Genomic DNA, 22,996 nt, shown 5'->3' with positions numbered 1-22,996 from the left:
TGAAAAGTTGATTACGATCATAGATCTTGAATGTTGTTTGTTTTTTTTTTCACAGTAATACTGTCATGTTTTACTGAAACGTAAATTCACAGTAACACTCAAATTTGAGGTGCAGTTAGGTTAAATATATGGTTTGCTTCCAGAAAGATTAATTAATTGTATAGTGGGTGTGCATAATATTACTTACTTTGGGCATCAGCGTACCTCTTACATGTAAGGAAGATACTGTCTGAGATACTTGCTGAGGCAGCCACTATTTCTGTAAAACCATGCCAAAAAATATTCACCAAATGTGAAAGTAATCATCTAGAAACCAAAAGTGAAACAATGTACTTAACAATTTATTTATTTTTTTGTTTATAGAAAAAACTGATTCACATTTTTCCTCTACACCAGGAGTTCTTCAACATGGGTCCAGTTAGATCTGTGGTCCACAAGAAACCAGTTACTGCGTCAGAATACAATTTCAAGAAATAACATTTGTTACATCATCAAAAAGCACACTGATACATTTTGAGTGTGCCAAAAAGGAAAAAAACAAAACAAAAAAAACCAACAACAACATTCAAACCCAAATTCTTTTGCAGATGTGAGTTTTGTGCAAATCACATATTTGACATAATTTCTTATAGCTAACATATAAAATAAAACAGCCATAAACTCTTTGCTTTTGACACCCATTGTCACTTAATCTTGGTAGGAAAACTATTTAAGTTGGTTTAGGGTCAAGCAACTCTGAAGTAGCAAGTCAAAGATAATCCCTATAGCATTTTGAATTATTGACGGTAGTGAACATGTTGCATTTACTGCAAGGATTGTCCTGAGCTATTTTTCAGACTTTTGTTTATTGCATTATTTTTATAATAATAATACAGTATTACAGAAAAATATACCAAACGACAACGAAAATGACTCAAAATACATAAAACTAAATATCTATACAAAAAATACATAAAATGACAACAGAAATGCACAAAACTACACCAAATAACTTATAAAAATACATTTAATGACTCCAAAACACATACTAATTTGTCCCTAATTGACAACTCTACTTAAGCCCCCACTATATGAATACATACTTCCGACGGACACTGTACTAGTATTACTAATTGTAATTTCCCTGACAGAGCCTTCCCAAGGGATTAATAAAGTTAATCTAATCGAATCTAATAACAGTTTTAATACAAAAATATTTAAGTCTCATCAAAATATGTCATCGGTTTGTAGCAAATGTTAACATGTAGTGTTAACAGTATTTTTTGTTACATTTTTTAACGGCGGTAACGTGGATCTTAAATTTTCCGAGGAGCCCTGAAAGCCTCACCGCTCTTAGCCAATCAGGTAACGTGGTTCTAAATTTTCCGAGGAGCCTTGAAAGCCTCACCGCTCTTAACCAATCAGAACACTCTCTTATCGTCAACAGGAAGCAGAGTGAAGCGTCCTTAGAGATGAAAGATGAAAGATGAAAAAAACCCTGTTCGAATTTTACTCTGCAGACTGTCAAACAATTGACTGGCAACATTAGCAGCAGCTGTTTTTAAGGGATTTTTACGTTTGAAAAGGTAAGTCGTGGGTCAAATAAGCTGCGAATAATATCCATTAGCTTACTAAGCTAACACAATGCTATGCCTACAGAAGCAGGGATGCTACCTTTTGTCCGATTACTTTCTGTCGGCTCTTAATGAGCCATCATCCTAGTTGTTGTAATAATATGAATATGGTGCAGTGGTGAGATTTTTGGTGAACTATACGGTTGGAAGGAGGTTGCTAACAGGATCATTTATACGATCGATGTTGTGAATTGAGCTTTCAGTAGAGTCTTTATGTAGTTTACACATCGCAGACAGATTTCTTTAGTGTTCAGATGCTGCTGATCTATGATAATGTGCAGCTGTAGTTTTGTAACCTGTTGTGTTTCCTCCATTAGTGTTTTGCAGTAGCCATGAGTACAGCTTCTCTCATAGGAGATCAGCTGATCCTTGAAGAGGATTACGATGATGACTACGTTCCATCTGAACAAGGTACTGTCTGGCACAAGAACACGATTTAGGCAAACAAGAGTCAACATAGACTACTACAGTGTCCTGAGCAAATACTATGTACACAGGAAATAGCTTTAGTTTATGACAGCTGGGTGGATCCCATTGAACTAACGAAGCAGTCATTACACAAATATGCAAGTGGTATCTGACTGACAGATGAGAGATTGATATCAAGATTAATAACTAATAATTAATAACATAACACGGCAGCAAGATTCATTGACTACTGTGAGAGGAAAATGAACTCTAACGACCTCCAGCCCCCATAGACCCACTACATTTATGTATAATCAGAATCAGAATTCCTTTATTAATCCCAGGTGGAAATTGCTTTTGTCACAATCACTCAAAAAAGTATCACAAATAAAAGAATAAAATGTTAAACAAAGACGAAAGAAAGAATAAACGTTAAATAAGTGTATAATTAAGTAAAAGACTGTTAAAAAATAAGGATTAGATACACACACTACAGTAGTAAGAAAAAAAGTGAAGTAAGATAGATAATACTAATAATAATAATACAAATATACAAATTTGTGTACAAATATGATGCAGATATTTACAACAATAATTATATGAATATGATACAGATAATTCCAACAATAATAATACAAATATGATCCAGATATTTACAACAATCAAGCTGTGAGGTTACATTGATGCATTATACAGTTTTGATCGCCACTGGCAGGAGTGATTTCCTGTGGCGAAATCATTATCTTATTGTTTTGCACATCACAAATGTAGCTTTATATATATATATATATATATTTACTCTTTGCGCGTACATTCTATGCCACATTTGCTTTGGCAATGTAAACTTGTTTCTCATGCCAATAAAGATGTTTTGAAATGGGGAAAAAAATGAAAATTGAGATTACATAAAAGTATGATACATTTGACCTAATATGTTAACTCATTCAGTGCCAGCAATTTTCTGAATTTCTACCCCCCTCATTGCCAGCCGTTTTAAAGCATTTGACGGATTTTTAAAGACCCACAGAATATTTTGTACTATGACAATCTGAAATCTGACACCAGATTCTGAAAGATTAAAGCCTCTTCTCTTTGTAGCTTGTTTTGTTTTTCCATAATCGTAATGGAATAGAGCAAGTTTTACACAAATTGCCAATTTCAGAGCAAAAAGTTGAGAAAACAGGATTTTTTTAAAAAAAAAAAAAAAAAAAAAAAAAAAAAAAGTAAAAATATCACTCACGGTGACTTTGAAGCAATTTTTTTTTTTTTTTTGCTTCATTGAAAACAATAACATCTGGACATTAATATCCTTCTTAAAAAAACAACAACAACAACAACACTGAGACAAAGCTTTTGATGGCAAAATTATTATTATTTTGCTATCTGGCTCACAGTTCAATGTTTTGCTTACTGTATTTTGTATCGCCCCCGCCCCGCCCCCGTCAATCACAAAGGCGTCACTTCCTCTTTCGCAGAGATGACCTGTTTGGCCTGGTTAGTTGATGGTTTTGTTTCACGATTGCGACATTGTCAATAATCCACTCAGGTCCACACATGTTCTGTGTTAGTATGTGGTGCTGTAAGCTGCTGGATACTTCACAATATCATTTCATAGCGCCATAATCTCCCACGTCCCTGCTTTTCCCTCCTTAGCTAATGGTAGCATCAGTGGCTAATCTATCATTCAAAGGTGCGCTGCTGCCACCGTCAGGGCACCAGGTGGCCACTACATCAAAAGAGAAGCCTGATATTTACATTAGAACTACGTCACAGTGTATCCAGCAACTTTCAGTAAATAAACGCAATGACGTCAATGGCACCAAGGAAGGAAGAATTATCTATTTTGCCCTCACATGTTTTGACTGTCAACTGCCAGCCAGAGGTGTTTGCTGATGACTTGCTGATTGTTCTTTTATGATAATTCCAGCAAGTTCTTTTTGAATATTGTCAGGAGATCAAAGTAAATAAATAAATAAAAACTTACATATTATTAAAAAAAGAAGACAAAAGAACTTGCTGGGACATTGGACCTAAATTGTTAGCAAATGGATGCGATTGACGCGAAGAAAGCTCGTTTTAAGAACAAGATAATCCCCGCGTCATTGAAAAAGAGTACGTGGGTTGGAAAATGGATGTATGCATGTTAGCGACTGGGCTGTTTTCCAATAATAATAATAATAATAATAATCCCTGTTAATTCTGATGTTTTTCTTGCATCTGGCTACACAACCTATTGAGTTTGTCTTTTGATTTTATCTGATTGCAAAGCCTTGACACCTATAATTTCTTAAATGTTTTAAAGTATACCATATTTTAACTGGATTTCTGTTGAACTGTGTTCTAAACACTGCATCGCAGGGTCCTGTGTTCCTCTCAGCTCTTCTTACATGTTTTTCATTTGCTCCATGTCTTTAGAGATCTACGAGTATGCCAGAGAGATTGGCATTGATCCAGACAAAGAGCCAGAGCTCCTGTGGCTGGCCAGAGAGGGCACCGTGGCCCCTTTACCTCCAGAGTGGAAGCCCTGGTGAGTGAACGGCAGGAGGGCACTCACAACACTTCAGATCTAAACTTAAATGAGGATCTGTTCCTGACAGTCTAAGCTGAATGTAGATGTCCTTTGAAAGACGTCTCCATGGATATGTCAGCTGCTGACCAAGAGTAAATGTATCAATAACTGAACTTTACCTAGTGGTTGGTTGGCTATTGGTATTATACTAGGAAGCTTTATTATAGGCTTGATCAAGAATTTGCAGAATAGAAAAATAATCCAATAAGCAGAGGTGTGCAAACAGAAATGGATGCACAAAATCTCCAATATGATATGCATTGTTTTTATTGGATTTATTGATGTTAATTTTAAGTTTTTTTATTTATTTTTTAATCTATATCTAAGATTGAAATGTATGTAATCCATTGGTTTGACAGAATCAGAAATGCTTTAATAATCTCAGGGGTAAATTACTTTTCTTACGATGGCTCTAAGTCCATAATAGCCTTTTCTAACATTCCACACAAAGTGTGTACGTTTTGTGCAGATATTGTTTATCGGATCAATCTTTGTATCGGCCAAAATTCAACAGTATCTGACCAGAAGTGAAAAAGTATAATCACTAGTATAAGTATAGTCACTATTCCAGGGCTTATTTTTACCCTTGTTCTGCAACAACACCAAACTTGTCATATTTTAACCTGTTTTTGTCACTTGTTCTTGCCATAATTTTGCTCCTTTAATGCATTTCTGCAACATTACTCCCATTTCTGCCACTTGTCTATCTAATTCCAATGCCTTTTCTGCACATTTTTACACTTTTAAGACATTTTCTTCACTTTTAAGACATTTTCTTCACTTATAAACCCTTTTTTATCACTTTTCGCACCTAATTTTGCACATGTTGATCCATTATTGTCATTTTTAACCTCTTTTCACCATATTTCAGGCTTATTTACTTATTTCTGCCAATCCAACCACATTCACAATTTGTCATGCCCATTATTTGCCAGTTAAACTAATTGTTCCAATATTGATACTGTGAACCCTTTTTTACCACTTTTTCCTTTCACCACCTTTTCCACCATTCTTGGTCACTTTTAACGCATTTTATTTAGGATTTACATCTTTAAGATGACTATGTACTATGGTGCAAATAGTAATAACCTTCCTGGATAACAGTGGATATTATTCAGATAAATAAATAACACACTTTTCCCCTCATATCCTACTTTCTCTCTCTAACACAGCCCTCACTTCTTATTTGGTCATAATTTATTTTTTACACCTTTTTTTTAATTTAGTTCACCAGGTTTCTCTAGGCATAAAAGTGTATTGGAACATCACTGTTCTTTTTGTACTATTCCCCCTTTGGTTTTAAATGTAAATTATACAAGCATTAATTTGTATTGAGCATAATAGTTAATTTAGTTAATCTTGACATTTGTGTATCTGCTCAAGTATTTACACCTCTTTTCATTCACAGCCAGGATGTGACCGGTGACATTTACTATTTTAACTTCTCCTCGGGCCAGTCCACGTGGGATCACCCGTGCGACGAGTACTATCGCCGCCTTGTGGTACAGGAGCGTGAGCGTAACCAGCAGGAGGCCCCTGCAGGGGAAAAAAAAGAGAAAAAGAAGAAGAAAGAAAAAAAGGAGAAGAAGAAGAATAAGAAGAAAGAGCCACTTACAACCCCGAGAGTGAGTTAAATTGGTGGTGCCTTTTCTGTATGGTCCCTTAAAGCACTGGAGACTACATTCTTAAGACATACATTGTATATAATTATATTTGAACTTATAATAAATTCAAATTTGCCTTAAATCTCTGTTTGTAGGCACTGAGAGCCCTACCATCTCCGCTGGGTGGATTGGCGCCCCTACGAGGACTGGATAGTCCTTCCCCTGCACTCCGGAGATCTCTTGAAAACTCTAAGGAACGAGAACCTTTCAAAGCTCCCCTTCAGGTAATGTCCAATCCATGTACAAGGACTATGCCATGCATAAAATTTGGATTTTACAATCTTTTCAGCACACTACAATGTTAATCAATTTGGTGTCTTTCAGGGTGCTGGAGGCAGTGTGTTCAGCAGTGTTATTGGCACCAGTCAGGAGGAGCTAGTATGTCTGACATTACCTGGGTTAGATGATGACCAAGACAATGCAGATAAAATCTCTGAAAATGAGGTCAGCATCTTGGTGCTTTTGAAAAAGACCATGTTTCATTCTGTACCTAAAGCTCAGTTTTGTTTGTCTTTTCAGCCAAGTCCTCAGAGTTCAGAGAAACTGCTGAAGAATATTCACTTTGATGTGGACAGCCTTGGAGGCGGTCTTCAATATGAGGTTAAATCCTAATATTCATTATATATATGCATTTTCTATTATTTCTAGTAGAGTACATTTCGTTTAGAAATACTGTCAAATGTGACCACCCAAAGGTTACAACCATGGAAAGACCACATGTTGCTCTTCAAAGCAGGGGTTCTCAACCTTGGGGTCAGGACCCCATTTGGGGTCGTGAGACACTGGGAGGGGGGTCACAGATACCTTCAAGAAACTAAAAATATACTTTTTAACAACTTTAGCCCACTTTTGATTATTTTTACAATTGTTCTGCAAGTATGCCAAACTTGCCATATTTTAATCAGTTTTTTATCATTTTTGTCTTGCTATAATTTTGCTCCTTTTAATGCATTTTTGCTACTTTACTACCTTTTCTGCCAGTTCTCCATCAAATTTCAATGTTGTTTCTGCACATTTTTTCCACTTTCATGACATTCTCAGCACTTATAAACCCTTTCCACCACTTTTCCCACCTAATTTCATATATGTTGACCAATTATTGTCACTTCTAAACTCTTTTCACAATATTTAAGCTTATTTTTTTTTCCCAATTTAACCACATTCGTGATTTGTTAGGCCCATTATTTGCCAGTTTAAACTAATTGTTCCTACTTTTTAAACTACATTTTGCTGACTTTATTGATGGGCCCCAAAAAGCTCACCCCTTTATTCCTCCTTATAGATAGCCCTGTCTCCACATAGCTGTTTTTGAATGTTCATATCTGTGTTCAACCACCTTCAGGTAGAGTGGGGGTCCCCAGTCCCTGGCACCTTTATTTTGGGGGTCGCGGGCTGAAAAGGTTGGGAATCACTGCTTTAAAGTACAAAGTAATTTATTCAAGAAATTGAGGTAAATCAGCAAAAATTTAATCACTACTGTATGTAGTGTGGGTATGTAAGAAAATTAAGTTACCAAACAAAGCAGGCAACCAAATGAGCAGAGAGTGACTGCTTGAGCACCCATATATAGGTGAGCAGTCACTCCAGAGGAGTATTCCAGAAGGGAGGTTCAACAAACTCTGAGTCTATCCATAAACTCTGGGTCAACATACCCCGCGATAGGAAGCTGGTTATCTGATTCCGTTACAGCTGGTATGAAGTGGGTCAATCAACTCTGAGTATGTAAACTTTGGGATAAAAAGCCAAAAGTCAATTGAGCAAAGATAACACAAACTACCATGGCAACCGCCCGGAAGAGAGCCATTTATTTCACCTCGATGGGTGAAATTAGCAGGGGAATATGAGCATGTTCTAATCTAGTTTTACAGCACTATTCATAGACAGCTCCACTTGTACTTATGGTTTAATGCTAAAACTATGGAGTTTCTAAAGGATGAGTTCACTCAAAATTTTATTTTAATTCAAAAGGTGTTTTCAAGGAGTATTCCACTTTCATTTGGCCCTCTCACACAAGTGACTGCAGATGTAAATTAGCTTTAATATATCTGTAGAACAATTCACACAGTAGTGACAATTATATGTTTTTGTGTTATTGCTCCTGCTCCAGAATAAAAATATGAATGGATAAGTACTAAATGTCATGTTTTCATACTTTTTTAGGAGAGTGAGGCCAGCAATGCAGCTCCAGCTGAAGAGGGGACGGAGCCAGAGTTACAAAACCTGGATCTGTCTGCAGACCACAGCCCTGAACCTCCATCCCAGCAGGTTGTACTTACACACTTACAGACCTAACCACTCCATCACTCATCACTTTTACCTTTATTCTTGTGCTTTTCTTTTACCTGAATATCCTGCTTTCTAGATTTTGTAGTGAATTTATTTATTCTATTGATTGTAAAGAAACTGTTTTGTTAACAATCTCCAAGGAGAAATATTTGTAGTTCATTTCTGTGGCTCACAAAGCCACACATAGTAGTGAGGACTTTAATGCTTCAGATTTGCTGGATCTGTTATTTAACTGAAAAATTGTGACAATTCTGCCATGCTTGGTTCATTTAAGAAAGAAGATGTAATAATCATTTTACTCATATGGAAATCTCTTGTATTTGCCAGGGAAAACACTATCACTATTTGTGGTATTGTGTCTCGTTGTGTCTCTAAAAGCATCTGTTATTTCTTCTCTGGTGTCTTTTGAACCTCACACCTGTGTGTCCGTACAGCTGCTGTGCTGCTGGGATCTGTCCTACGGCCGTGGCTGTTACTGTGTCTTCCTCTTTGTTTTACTGTCGTCCTACTGTCACTGTTACTGCTTTGCTGTCTGAATCGCATGAATCCTCACCATCCAAATATTGAACACCAATATTTACCCTCACATGTACAGTATGTTTATATAAAGAACTTTTTTCCAAGTGTCACCACTACACAATCGGCACCAATGAGTAAATTATCTTTTCACTCATCTAGTATGTATATATATATATATATATATATATATATATATATATATATATTTGCAAACACACAGAGATAAATTATTTGACCAAAATGGGATTTTGCTCTATTAATCCATTAAATCAGTAGTCTGTATATGGTGAGTTGACATCCAGTTGGACAAGTGAACTAGAAAATAAATTAATATTTAAGCTTGATATATGAGAATATATTTAAGTTTCGGTGGTTAGCACATTCGCCTCACAGCAAGAAGTTCCTGGGTTCAAGCCCTCGGATAGACACTTGGGTCCTTTCTGTGTGGAGTTTGCACGTTCTCCCCATGTTTGCGTGGGTTTTCTCCGTGTACTTCCTCCCACAAATTCAAAAACATGACTGTTGGTTTAATTGGCGTCTCTAAATTGCCCGTAGGAGTAAAAGTGAGTGTGAGTGGTTGTCTGTGTACGCGTTGCCCTGTGATGGACTGGCACCCTGTCTAGGGTGTACCCCCATCTAGCTCCCAATGAGAGCTGGAGATAGGCACCAGCAGACCCTGAAAAAAGGAGCAAGCCGGTCAGAAAATTGATGGATGGATATTTAATTTTTTAAAATATATATAGTATGAAACCAAACAATTCTTCCTCCTGTATGAGTCCTCCTAGTTTATCTGTGTGTGAAATTCCTGCTAATTGATTCGACATTTGAGTGTTTCCCGTTTAACCTGATAAGTCTTGTTAAATGCATGACCTGTCACTAGCATGAACATGACTCCATTGCTACCAGTTAGCAGAGGGGAGGTCATAATGTTTTTCTCCGGCTACTCTCCCTCACCTTCCACCATCCCTTCTCTGCCCGTGTTTCTGTATGCCCTCCTCTTTGACTCTATCCCCGGATCATCAACGGATCATTCGTCTCCAAGGACCCTTTAATGGGCCGCCACATACACCTTTCCACCAAAACTTCTGGCAGGCTCCCTGCTAATGATGAAGCGGCCAACACCGTTATCACCACTCCGCCTGAATTCCGAGCAAAACAGTCGAATGATGAAGTAGATGATGAGTTATTGGAGGCAGAGGATGAAAGTAGAGAAGTGGAAATGGAAAGGAAGACAGAGGGAGGAGAGAAAGTAAAGAAAACTATAGTTGAGGTAGAAGATTTGGAGGAAGCAGATAGAAATGATAGAAAAAAAGAGGAAGTGGAGGAGATAGAGTGGGAAAGGAAGGTCGTGAATAAGAAACAGGAGAGACAAGGGGAGGATGCAGCAGTTGAAGAAGACAGCTGTGAGGGCAAATATGGAGGAAAAATATCAGAAAATATCAAAGACAGCAGAGGATGGAAGGAAGAAGTCTGTGACAAGAAATTAAAAAAGTTAGTCCAAAGACAGGCTAATGAAACCAGCGACAGAGAAAGCACAGCAGAGAACTCTGAGGCTTGGTCTAATGACACGGGAGAGAGAGTAGGAGAAGATGAATCTGTTAAACATAACAATAAAGACGGAGACAGCGGAGGAGAGCAAAAAGCTGGCAATGACAGTGACGAGCCTGAGCAAAAGATGAAAGATGGCGAGTTGTTTAAAAGTAGGAAAAAGGAAGTAGAGATGGAGGTGGATGAGGAAGGAAGGAGTGATGAGGCATTGGGAAGATGCTCACTGAGCCAGAGGAGACTGACTGACAGCGAGGAGCACGAGTTAGAGCAATCGCATGGTTCCAAGTCCCAAAAAGCATCAGAGAGCGAAGACGATGCCTCAGAGGATTTTAAAGAAGCCACGAATCAAGGATCCAAACACCCTGGCCTAGAGCGGGAGGGGCTCACTGTGAGGACTAATACCCTTCTTTCTGCTGAGGTAGGGTTTGGTGTTGCCTCTGTGTGCTCACCACTCCTGCCTGCTTTTCATTCATTAATCACCCCAAACCTGGTCCTGCTTGTAGCTCTTATTATCCAACTCCACTGCCTTAGGGGCTGTCCTGGGTATGTATCCCCCTATGTTATAAATAACAGAAAAATATGCCCTGGAAACTTAATCAGAGCCCCTGAGGATTGGATTGGAAAGCTCTGAACCTTCTGTGTTTGAAAACCAAAAAAGAAACGGCTTATGCCATAACATCTCCCATTTACACTCAACACCTGGATTCCCTATTGTCTGCCTGCACACTGGCTTTGGTGGCATTTGCATGCAGTTTTGTGTTTTTTGCCGTGTCTGTAGCATCTGGCTTGAAGTTGCTTGTAGGGCTGGGTGATATAGATCAAAATTCATAATGACAATATACGATATAAATCTTGATATTTTTTCCTCAAAGTCTGACCAGAAAGACAATTCTGGGTTAGATTTGCAGATGAAAAATGCCACACAGGCACATTTATTAACAAACCGCTGCACAATGTGTGTCACTCTTCACTTTTTCTCCTATAAAGGACGGCATGTGTGAGTGTGAGTTCTGATGTGTGGCTTATTTAGTGGTAGGTCTGGGTTAGGATGCACTCGGCAATCCATCGAACTGTGTTTTTCATGCTGTTCTGAGAAATAGCGAATGCAGCGACTCCTAAAATGAGTATTTTTATACAAAACAAGCTATAGAATAAATATATATGGATATGCAATGTTGTAATTATTCATATCGCCAAAATAGAAAAATTGATATATCTTGAATCTCGATATATTGCCCAGGCCTAGTTGCTTGCAACATTTTTATGGCTGTAATAAATGCTTACGTCATTTCGTGTGTTTGTGTCATGGCATGATTCTGTGACCAAAAAGAATTCTGAGGAAGTTTTGTCCTCCATAGAGGTGAAGGTAATCCACATTGTGATATATATGTTACAGTTATAATATACAGATGTTTTTAATTGATATGCCTGGTAATGGTTTTGGTGTTGTGTCCTTAAGCTGTCAACGAACGCTCAGGATGACCTGTCGGGCACAGCCAGTCCACTGGCGAGAGCTGCAGGAGGAGAAGGAGAGGAAGAAGAGAGGATTGTTGATGAAGAGAAAACCAAGAAGAAAGAGAACAACACAAGGTTTGGTCCCATTTTGATCAGTTTTACTGGAAAACAGCTCAGAACTGTAGAAATATGGTCAAATCCAAGCAAAATGTCAGAAAAAACATAAATAAATAGATCAGGTGGTGTGGGTTTATGTTTGGGGGGATTTATACACAACTGGCTTGTAATGGGTTTGAATGAAATAAATAAATCAGGTTTTCTTTCTTCAGGCGTGTGCAAAAGTTCGACCGACTTCTTCACCAGTCCAGCCTTTCATCCCCACCTTCAAGTGCCTCTCCATCAGAGCCAAACATCAGCAACCATCAGAAAGCCCACGACCTGGACCCTCCTTTGGAGCTCCAGAGACCTGACACTTCCCGAGGTCGACTTGTGCAGACATCAAAACTTAAACTCAAGGATACAAAGCGGCCATTAAAAATCTCTGAGCATCCATCGGGAAAAGATCAGAGCTTGGAGGAGGAGGAGAGGGAAAGATCTGAGAGGGGAGTGAATGAAGAGTTGAGGAGAAAGTCAGAACAAGAGATGGAGGAGGAGAGTGAGCGACTGTTGAAGGAAAAGGACAAAAGGTTGAAAATCCTTCAGGTGGAGCTGAAGAAACAAGAAGATGCTGAGGAGAAGAGGCTGAAGGAGGAGAATGAGGAACAACTGAAGTACGTAGACGCATCAAAAGGCTTCACACTAGAGTGGCAAAGAGGCGGAAATTTTCCACAGGAACTTAAACTCTGGAATTTTTGCAATATATATGGACTTTTTATGAAAAATGTTTATTGGAATTAACTGGGAATTAGGAATAATTTTAAATAACTGCTTTATAGCAAAACATAAATAATAGCATCCATTCAAAATAATGCAATTAAAAAACACAACCTTTCAAATAAGGTTGCAATATTCCAAAGCACTAAAATATCAGCATCAGTTATTTAAAAGTTTCTCCCAATTTCTGATTCATTCCAATAAATAATTCCCATGAAAAGTGTATATTTTTTTAATATTCCTGAGCTTAAGTTCCCATTGAAATGTATGGAAAATTTTCTGCCCCATTGCAACCCTATTTCCAACACAAACACTTGGTAAACAGTAAACAACTGTTGTTTACTGGTTGGTTATTTCCTTTCTTTCTATTTCCTTATACTTTATACTATACTATACTTTATATAATTAAACACACGTTCATTACGGTGCACCATGTGTTTATATGTCTGTGTGTTTTTCCAGGGCACTAAGGCAGCGTCTCCAGGCCAAGAGGACAGAGGAGGAAAGCAGGCTGAGTAAGGAGTGTGATGAACACCTGCAGGAGCTCAGGGAGTCTGCCAGGAAGCAAAGGAAGAAGCAGCAACTCCAGCTTAGGTCTCACACACACACACACACATACACATGGGAGCAGGACTGCTGCAGTTGTTAACATACAGAAATGTCATCTTTACCCTAAAATAATGCAGTCAATGTAAACAAATCCTTTTTTAATCATGCAGTATGTGTTTTGTGTTCAGGAACGAAAGTGAGGTCAAGCTCAAAGATATGCATGTAACGCTTGAGGATGAACGAGCAGCGGAGCATAACAAGCTGAAGGACCAACTAAAGCAGGACATGGAGCGTCTGAGGGCGGAGTCAGAGGAGGCGCTTCAGGCTGAGAGGAGTCGGCTTGAAAAAGAGAGGGAACAGACACTGAACTCTCTGCAGCAAGAGGTGACAGAATGTTGTACTCTCTTAAAGAAACTAGAAATAAAAGCCAAAACATATTAATTAAAAGAAAATACATCCCAAAAATATGATAATCCATAGAGCAGACAGCAGTGAAATCTATAGGTGCAATCAAACTTAAAAGCTGTATTTTAAAGATCATGTGATACCACTCTTTACTGCATTCAGTGAAAAACTGAAAACTCAAGCCTGAGGCTAAGTCCGAATAGTCCCTCCTATCTCCTTTCCTATTAACTTTTTCTTCACCCCTGGAAGTGTTTAAGTGGCGGCCATGATAAGGTGCGTTCAAATTCTCTTTAAACTAAGGTAAAGAGGCTCAATGCTTTTTTTATAACCTCCTGAAGCCAAGGAAACACTGATGCATCTTTTACCAAACGAAGACCGACAAGGGATGGAGATCATGTAAATTACCAATGCAATGATATGCCTTGAACAACTTCAAATGATCTAAAACCCATATCGTATTATATGTAAGCCATATTATCAGATTATAACTGACTAAAAACAGAGCACTCTGTCGTTCAAGGAAAAGGGATCGAGACATTTTTAGCCACATTATGTTTTAGTCAACATATTTCATTCACCTAGCAATGCTTTGTGCTGTTGTACATTTGTATGCCTACAATGTTATGCAGGCCTATATCTTGCATAACTGTAATAATTTCATAAAATCATACTTATTTTGGATTAATGTTTATTTCTGAGTGGAAGGTGAGTGTGAGCAACCATTCTCAATGTGATATTTCCTCTTTTGTTCCTCGTAGCCTGATAGCTTCTTTTCCTTTGATTTACATTCAAACCTTGTGAAATTTGAGATTATATCAGCGATTAGAGGCACAGGGGAAAGTGTTATAAATGCTTTTTTTAGTTGTCCATTTTTTTTTTAGCTTACATTATTACCCAAATATCTGTTAAAAAAAATACACAAAACTTTTAAAAAATCATTGTAACAACCATCAAGTATTTATTCTTTACACCAGTGTTTCCCAAACGTTAATGTCCTGTGTGTGTACCCCTTAGCCTTTATTTCTTAGCACAAGTACCCCTGAGCTCATGTTATACATTATTTATTTGCAGCTGCATGCTTGTCGAAACTCCTTTCTGTCTCATCAAACATTAACTTTGAATTTAGATCTTTTTATTAATTCATTTATTTCTGATGTTTTGCTAGTTTTAGAATTTGAACTACACCTTTTGGTGTATTTTAAAGAGTTGTGCCACAAATTATTATTGATGGATGAGAAATAAGTCTGTATGCGTGTAAAACAAATCTATAATTTAAAAAAATTAAACTGACAAATGTTTCTGTTTACCTCCTAAGGGGTGTTCAAGTACCCCTCAGGGTACACGTACCCCAGTTTGGGAACCACTGGTTTATAAGGTTTAAATTTCTATACTGTATATACAGTATAAAACGAGTGCTACGATAAATGCTAAAATAGCAAAGGTCCTGTTAATGTCACTGATAGATGGATTGTTCTCATGTGTCTGTGCAGGAGGTTTGTGGAGTCTGTGATATTTGTGAATTCCATTTAAAATGAATGTGCGCATATTTTGTTTATTGGTAATGCATTTAATACATTTTGTGTTGTATACAAGACTAGTACTGGTACTGATTTTAGAAATTTCGGTTGAAACATTCGAAGAATAGATAATTCATACTGAAGCAGTAAATTGTGTTTGTCATGAGGATTAGGCAAGGCAAGGCAAGGCAAGGCAAGGCAAATTTATTTATATAGCGCATTTCATACTCAAGGCAACTCAATGTGCTTTACATGATAAAACATTCAATTGTTTAAAATCAATAAGAACATTTAAATCAATAAGAACATTTAAAATCATCAGTAAAATCAATTAAAATCATCAGTAAAATCATCATTACATCAACAACATGACAAAAAATCTCTCTCTCAATCATATGCAGTAGAGAAAAAAAGTGCCTTTAACTTTGATTTAAAAATGTTCACATTGGATGCTGACTTCAGCTCCGCTGGCAGTTTGTTCCACTTCTTTGCAGCATAACAACTAAAAGCAGCATCACCATGTTTACTGTGAACTCTGGGCTCCACTATCTGATCTGTGTCCATAGATCTGAGAGACCTGCTGGGTTCATACCTGACTAACATGTCACTGATGTATTCTGGACCAAACCCATTCACAGATTTATACACCAGCAGCAGAACTTTAAAGTCTATTCTGAGGCTGACTGGGAGCCAGTGTAAAGACTTTAAAACTGGAGTAATGTGCTCTGACCTCTTTGTTCTGGTTAAGACCCGAGCTGCAGCGTTCTGAACCAGCTGTAGCTGTTTGATGCTCTTTTGGGGGATTCCTGTCAGAAGACCATTACAATAGTCCAGTCTGCTGGAGATAAAAGCATGGACCAGTTTCTCCTGGTCTTTCTGAGCCATTAAACCTTTCACTCTGGAGATGTTCTTTAGGTGGTAGAAGGCTGTTTTTGTGATTGATTTGATCTGACTGCTGAATGTAAGATCTGAGTCAATCAGAACACCAAGGTTTTTGACTTGGTCAATTAGGGGGCGGTCCTTGAAATATTTGATCCCCTATAAGGAGTCCCTTGATCCAAAAGGTATAAGAACCCCTGCTTTCGACAATAAACACATCTCAAAATAAAGACAAAGTGGTGGCGGTGCTCAGTACTGAAGGAGAATGGTGGTTTGAACTGCCTTGTTAGATTTCACACCACAAAGGGAAAGTCCAGCTGAAAGGCAGCACAAAACTTAACTGCGTGTATTTGTTGTGTTAAAGGTACAAAGTGAGCCCTAGAACTCTAAATAACAATTTGTCTGTGTTTTCTTGTTAAAGGTGACGAGCACAGAGAAGAGGAGGGATCTGATGATGGGTCCTCGATCTGAGCACCACCTGGGGGACTACCGCAGAGAAGTCAGAGAAGCCATGAACCCACCCACATTATGTCCGTTTCCCACCAGGTTTATGGTTTTAACGCTCCATCCCTCTGCACAGGTGAATGAGATGCTCCAGGAGGTTCGAGATGAGTTACAACGCGATCATGATTGTAAGCTGGAGCAGCTAAAGGACGATCACAGGAGAGAGATTAACCACATCCGAGAGAAGCACCTTGATGAGGTCAGGGAGAGTGTCATCCATTGCTGCAGTTCAAATAGGTTCTGTTAAGGAAAATGTAAACCAAGTCGTATTTTCCAGGCTATTGAACACAGCGCTGTATTGGCCACATTTGAACAATTTTGCAATTTTATAAGAAAAACTACGTAAAGGCTGCACTGTCACATAGACTGCACTTTATTGGTTAATGATGGTGCCCTTCAAATGACTCGGTCAATCAGAACGGGCAGGTAGACGGGCTGCTATACTCTCATTTGGTTTAATGGAGATTTCTGCGTATTCTGATGAGTTTCGTTCTCCACATGAAGTCTCCTCCTCACTGCCGCACGTCTGCATATCAGTCCATTTTTGGCTTTTATGGTCAGTTTTTACTGGAACCAACTGTACTGCTCTGCCCGTTCTTTTTACCGTGCTCTATCACCCCTGGAACGATCGCATCGAGTCCAGACTCTGAGTCAGAATCCAAACATGACCACTTCTGAACAAACCCAACGTGGTGTTTTGTCAACTTTATGCTGTTTATTTCCTACAGTTAAATACTAGCTGATACGTCTTACACTTTATACTTTATTGTACTTTTTATACGCTCTTCCCACCGTAAATGCATACCAGCAAGCACTGCTCCCTGGTCCAAAAACTTCAATTTATTACCAGTATTTGATTTTTATCTTGGTAAACATTTAGTTTTAGGCACAATAATATTAAATTATAATAATATTATTTTTAGTAATAGTCTGCCTCCTGACACCCGCTTTCACTGGACACGTGTGTGTGACTGAAGCACACCGTCACATTGGCCGCATCCTATCCTTTAAATGAAAAAAAATATGTAAAATATGGTTCTTTGAAAGACTTATTAGCCAAGTGTGAGTTTAGAAGGCAGCTTCAGAGGTTAAAAAAATGCACTGCAGCACAAAGCCTGATGTCAGCTTCCACAATAACATAATCCTGTGGTTTTCACCAGGAATAGTGTGCACGTCAGAATTGTTCTATACGAGCATGGCTGCTCTGAGCTTTAGAGGATAGCAATGCTCTCTCTCAGCTAGAAGAATAGGGATTCAAACCCCTCTCTTCCATGGGTTTCTTTAGGTACTCCTGTTTTCTACCACAACAGGTTAGGGATGTTGGATCAAAGATTTAATTGAATTCAATTCAATTCAACTTTATTTATATAACGCAAATTACAACAAAGTCATCTCAAATCACTTAAAATATAAAATCCATAGTAAGAAAGAAAGATGTCAAGATCCCCATGAATAAGCATTTAGCGACAGTGGGAAGAAAAACTCCCCCTTTTTTATATGAAGAAATCTCCAGCAGAACCAGGTTCAGAGGTGGCAGCCATCCGCTTCTACTGGTTGGGGTTAGTGAACAGAAGGGCAAAGATAATTTCTTCTGAGTGTCCCGGACTAGTTAAGTTGGATTTGCTTAGAAATGAGTTTTCTTCCAGATCACTGACCAGCAAAGGTGATTTTTAACAGGATCTATGAATGCGTGTCCTTTGTAAACATAAATAGTTTTTCTAACTTAACAATATTTGAGCTGATCAAAGGTTTAAGAGAAACACATCTGTATTTCAAGTGATTTTCTGTCAACCCTTCACTCTGTCATGACCCCATGATGGCAAGATTTAGCTGAGGAGCACATCTAATTCAGATATTTATCACAGGGTGTTTTTTTTTTTTTGGTTTGCCCTTGTTGGACTTTGTGTATTTGTGTGTGTGACACAGGAGACGAATCAGAGGGAGCGCCTGTTCTCCGAGCTACAGGAGGAAAAAGAACGTATCCAGGCCTCACACACCGTTCAGCTGGATAAGCTTCGTGTGCGGTTCAGCTCACAGATCAAAAAGATTCAGCTGGCTCACGCTCATGAGGTGAGGGATTGGACTCATGTAGGGTGCCACTGATACCGCCCTGAGAAAAATACTACAGTAATCAATGATCAGTGAAAAAACATCAACCCCATGCTCTGTTCTTTCTTCTTGCAGGAATCCAAGCTGCAGGATCGATCTGATCAGTTGGAGCGGGAAGCCAAGAAGCTTAATACCCAAGAGGTTTTGCTCCAGAATAAGGTTTTTATCAAGGATATGATGCCGAAATCAGGGTTGGGGTCAATTACATTTTTAAATTACAATTGCGTCTTCAGTTATCCATGTCCAATTACAACTCAATTACGATTACGTAGACCTGCATTTTTTACAATTACAATTCAAATTACAATTTTTATTTTTCCTCTGAAAGTCAATTACAGTTACGTTCTCCATTAGTACAGATCAAATTCAATTAATCACAAATACTCAGCCTGTAAAAAATAACCCAATAAAATGTACCCTTCCTCTTTTTGTTAGCGTCTCTTATGATAACGGGTTTGACCCATTTTTTAAATCAGCTGCAAAAGAATATTATCTACCATCTGATTTTTTTTTCCATCTCTTGGTTACCTTGTTAGGCTTCGTAATCAATGAAAAATATTGGTATTCATATTTTTGGTGTGGGCATCTGAGCCTTTTTATGTCAGTTTACCCCGAGATTTAGATATTTTTTCTAAATGATAAGATTACTCTCAAGAGATTTGACAGGTAGTGGGAAAACTTGATATGAAACATGTTTTAAAGATTAACTATGTTCGTGTAAACAATAGTACTGTAACATGGTTCCACAGGTTTGCGTTTAATTAAATTGTAGTTGATAATTTATATAGAAGTTTAATGCCAATTACAATTACAAAGTAAATGATTTGAACTCAATTACAATTCAATTATGATTACAACAGCAAAATATTTTTTCAATTATAATTATATCATAATTGAAATTAATTATCAATTACAATTATAATTGACCCCAGCACTGGCCGATATACTGAAAACTGTTGACTCATCATCTTTGTCCCCTGCAGGCTGCAGATCTGAAGAGGAGGAGACAGGAAATGGTAAAAGAAGAGGATGGAGCAGACGGGATGATGGAGGTGCAGACATATGCCATTGTCCTCAAGATCAGAAGAGTTTGTATTTCTTCAACAATGGTGTCTTGTCCCTGTGTTTGCTCAGACTTTACCTCAGCTGATCAGAGAGAGAGAGCAGCTGAAGGAGGATCTGGACAGGATGAGAGAGGAGAAGCTTAGCGCCCAGGATCTCCTCCTCACAGCTAGAAAAGACCGGAGTAAGTCGTGGCAGGAAGAGCAGAGGCTGAGAGAGGAGAGGGACAGAGCCAGGGAGGACAAGGAGCAACTGGAGAGCAAGGTGGCTCTGCTACAGGAACAATGTGACCTTCTGAGCAGCAGAGTCAGGTACTGAACACTGAGTTGCTGAAAAAAGTTAGAAAGGGAAGAAACTAAAAGGGGTGTCATTAGTGTCAGTAGCTGGGTTTCCATTACAGATTTTTGCAAAATAAACGTGATTTTCTAAATGTCAACAAAGTATACAGTAGTTGCGCTTTGAACGTGTTTCCATTGAACGTGTAATCTCATCCCACAGGACTTTGCTGTAGAAAGATGGATGCTCTCTCTATAACACTCCGTGTTCCTTTCTTGTTTCATGTCTAATGTGGCAGTAATAATTTTAAAGTCTAATGCTAATAAATGTCCCGGTCTCCTCCTCTGTTTACACGTACTACGTCATGTTTTCTGAGAGAAGTGGTCATGTGACCAGGTACGTCAGGTTCTGTGACGTGTATTTGCGGAAAGTGTTTCCATGGCGCTTTTGCGACACATGAAACGTCTGAACTAGTTAGCGATATTTGAGTGTTTTTTTGAAATTCAGATGTTTCCATCACCAGTTTTTATTGTGCTATTTAGATTTTGTGCATTTTCAAAAGTAATGGAAACACAGCTAGTGTTGATTATTATTAGTCTTAGCTTAATCACGTGTGATGTGTTAACACTCCTTTTTTTTTTTTAGTGAACTGGAACAACAGAAAATTGGGGTGACCGTATCGCCCAGATCAGAGCACAAGAAAAAGACAGAGGAGACGCTGCCCTCCAGTGGTCAGAAAGATGCACCGCTACACATGGAGGACCTGGATGACCCCCCAAGGTCTCCTGTGCCAGACAGCCCCAGCAGCAGCGATGAGTACGTTATTAGCCAGTAGTTGTCCATGAGTCTGTCTTTACGACTCAAATTCAGAAACATTTCAACCTAACACAGTAACTCCATGAAAAAAATGCAGTTTAATTGTAATTCTATTCTGAATTCATTGAAAATGATTTATTAATGATCAAGTACAGAAAATGTGATAAAAGGTATGTACAAATGGTAAATATTGTTTGCTTTGCCTTGTGAAATATTATGTTCACAAATTATTTAAAAAACAAAAAAATGTGCTCCTGTTGAAACATAAGTTGATTAGCTGAGGAACACCACTGTTATTGAGTTGTTTTTATTATGGTTTTTATAATGCTGTTTGGAGTCTATCTATCTATCTATCTATCTATCTATCTATCTATCTATCTATCTATCTATCTATCTGTTGATCATTGTATGGACAGACTGGAACAATACGTTCACACCAGCCTGTTTCCCACATGACTTAAACCTGTCAAATCCGGTTTCTCCTCCAGGTACCAGCGCTACATCTCCTCACACCACAGCTCCGCCCGCAAAAGCAAAGCCTTATTAGAGAAGGAGTTGGCGAGACAGGCAGCTCTGCAGGCCACCCAGAACGGCTGCACCGAGGAGCTCAGACCCCAGGTAGGAGCCGGAGAGCACGTCCTGCATATATGGTTTACCTCGCACAGTGCTTTAATTTGAAAGATCTTTCCTCAAACTTGACATTTTTAAGAAAAACAGACACAAAGTCAGCTTTATCTACAGTTCTGGGTCAGCAACAGGACTTGTTAATGTAGCGGATGAAGCATTAAGTCCAATGCGTGATGTTTTTAAACACTATGTTCTCACACGGGTTTCATTGGTTTAACTTGTTTATTCCGTTATAATCTGATTAACTTCTGCTCCTCAAAGTTCTTCTGGTTCTCAGCACAGTTGCTGTGATACATTTTATCCTCGCTTAGCACTGCATAGGAAAGAGTTTTCACACTGTCTTCTTCTGTGGTCCTTTCTTCACTTTTTACCAGGAGTTTTTCTCTGGACTGGGCGCAGAGAGGAGGGTAGCCTTTGACGTGACAGAGTCCGAGCTGAGCAGCGCTGTGGATCCACCACATGGAGGTATCACGAACTTCTACCAACTACCACACATAGAAACCTCTCCCACTATCTATACCTACAGTAACTCAGTTTCATGAATATTCTTTAGACATAGACTGAATTTAGGAAAAGATACACAGACAGTATAAAGGATAACAGAGAGCAAAGATGAGACATTTTGTCATCAGTAACCCTCTGGCTTTTATTTAGAAAAGTAAGCAGGCTAAAAAAATGTTCTACCTCCCGTTTCATCCACCAGGAGCTCGGCCCATTGTCCCAGACAAAGTCCAGGAGCTAGCAGCGTCTCTGCAGCTGATCTCAGGCCATCTCTACTCCGCCATGAGTTTATTTGGTACACTGGCTGAGCAGCAGGGAACTGCACAGCCCACAGCTTTGCCTCATTCTCACTTCACCTTGGCCCCGGGTTCCGCAGCGCCCCCTTCTGCTGGGATGCTGTCAGACTCGCTCTGGAACTGGAGACCCCATGGCATCTCCACAGCTGCGCCTGTCTTCAGCACCCCCATCAACAGCAGCCTGAGGGCCTCTGAACAGCTGCTTCAAAGCCGCTGGAGCCAGATTTTCCCAGGTATGTCGGGAGGGTGGGGCTAATGAAATGCAACCAATCAGACCTAAATGAGATATTTTATTAATCTTTCACTATCATGAACTGTTCTACAGGAGCATCCATTAGTTCCGGCACCTCAAGGACCACATCGTACACACCTGTTATGGTGTTAGGGTATGACAGCCTTTATTATCCCTCAGATTACAGCTACACGGCCTTCTTACGCATTTTTTTAACAAACTGTGTTTTTGTTCATGTCTAGTCAACATGGCCTGCGCTCCTCACAGAAACCAGTGGGAATGGATGAT

The 22,996-nt window shown here is 38.8% G+C and overlaps 1 protein-coding gene across 1 annotated transcript; it reads left to right on the top strand.

Moving 5' to 3' along the window:
- Window positions 1–1,412: 1,412 nt before the first annotated feature.
- On the top strand, window positions 1,413–22,996 carry LOC114466637 (centrosomal protein of 164 kDa-like; the record flags this gene model as incomplete). The annotated part of the gene is made up of 26 exons (XM_028452226.1): window positions 1,413–1,565; window positions 1,931–2,024; window positions 4,437–4,548; window positions 5,999–6,215; window positions 6,350–6,478; window positions 6,579–6,698; window positions 6,774–6,854; window positions 8,415–8,519; window positions 10,102–11,025; window positions 11,938–11,973; window positions 12,067–12,197; window positions 12,392–12,832; window positions 13,398–13,529; window positions 13,673–13,868; window positions 16,707–16,784; window positions 16,866–16,988; window positions 18,716–18,859; window positions 18,974–19,057; window positions 19,882–19,950; window positions 20,033–20,271; window positions 20,882–21,052; window positions 21,541–21,670; window positions 22,054–22,144; window positions 22,383–22,709; window positions 22,802–22,862; window positions 22,951–22,996. Coding segments are annotated over exons 2-26 (4,266 nt in total), but the record flags the coding sequence as incomplete, so codon positions are not given.

The sequence above is a fragment of the Gouania willdenowi genome, chromosome 7 (assembly GCF_900634775.1).
Source record: "Gouania willdenowi chromosome 7, fGouWil2.1, whole genome shotgun sequence".
Lineage (NCBI taxonomy): Eukaryota > Metazoa > Chordata > Actinopteri > Blenniiformes > Gobiesocidae > Gouania > Gouania willdenowi.
This window is presented reverse-complemented; position numbering and strand designations above follow the sequence as displayed.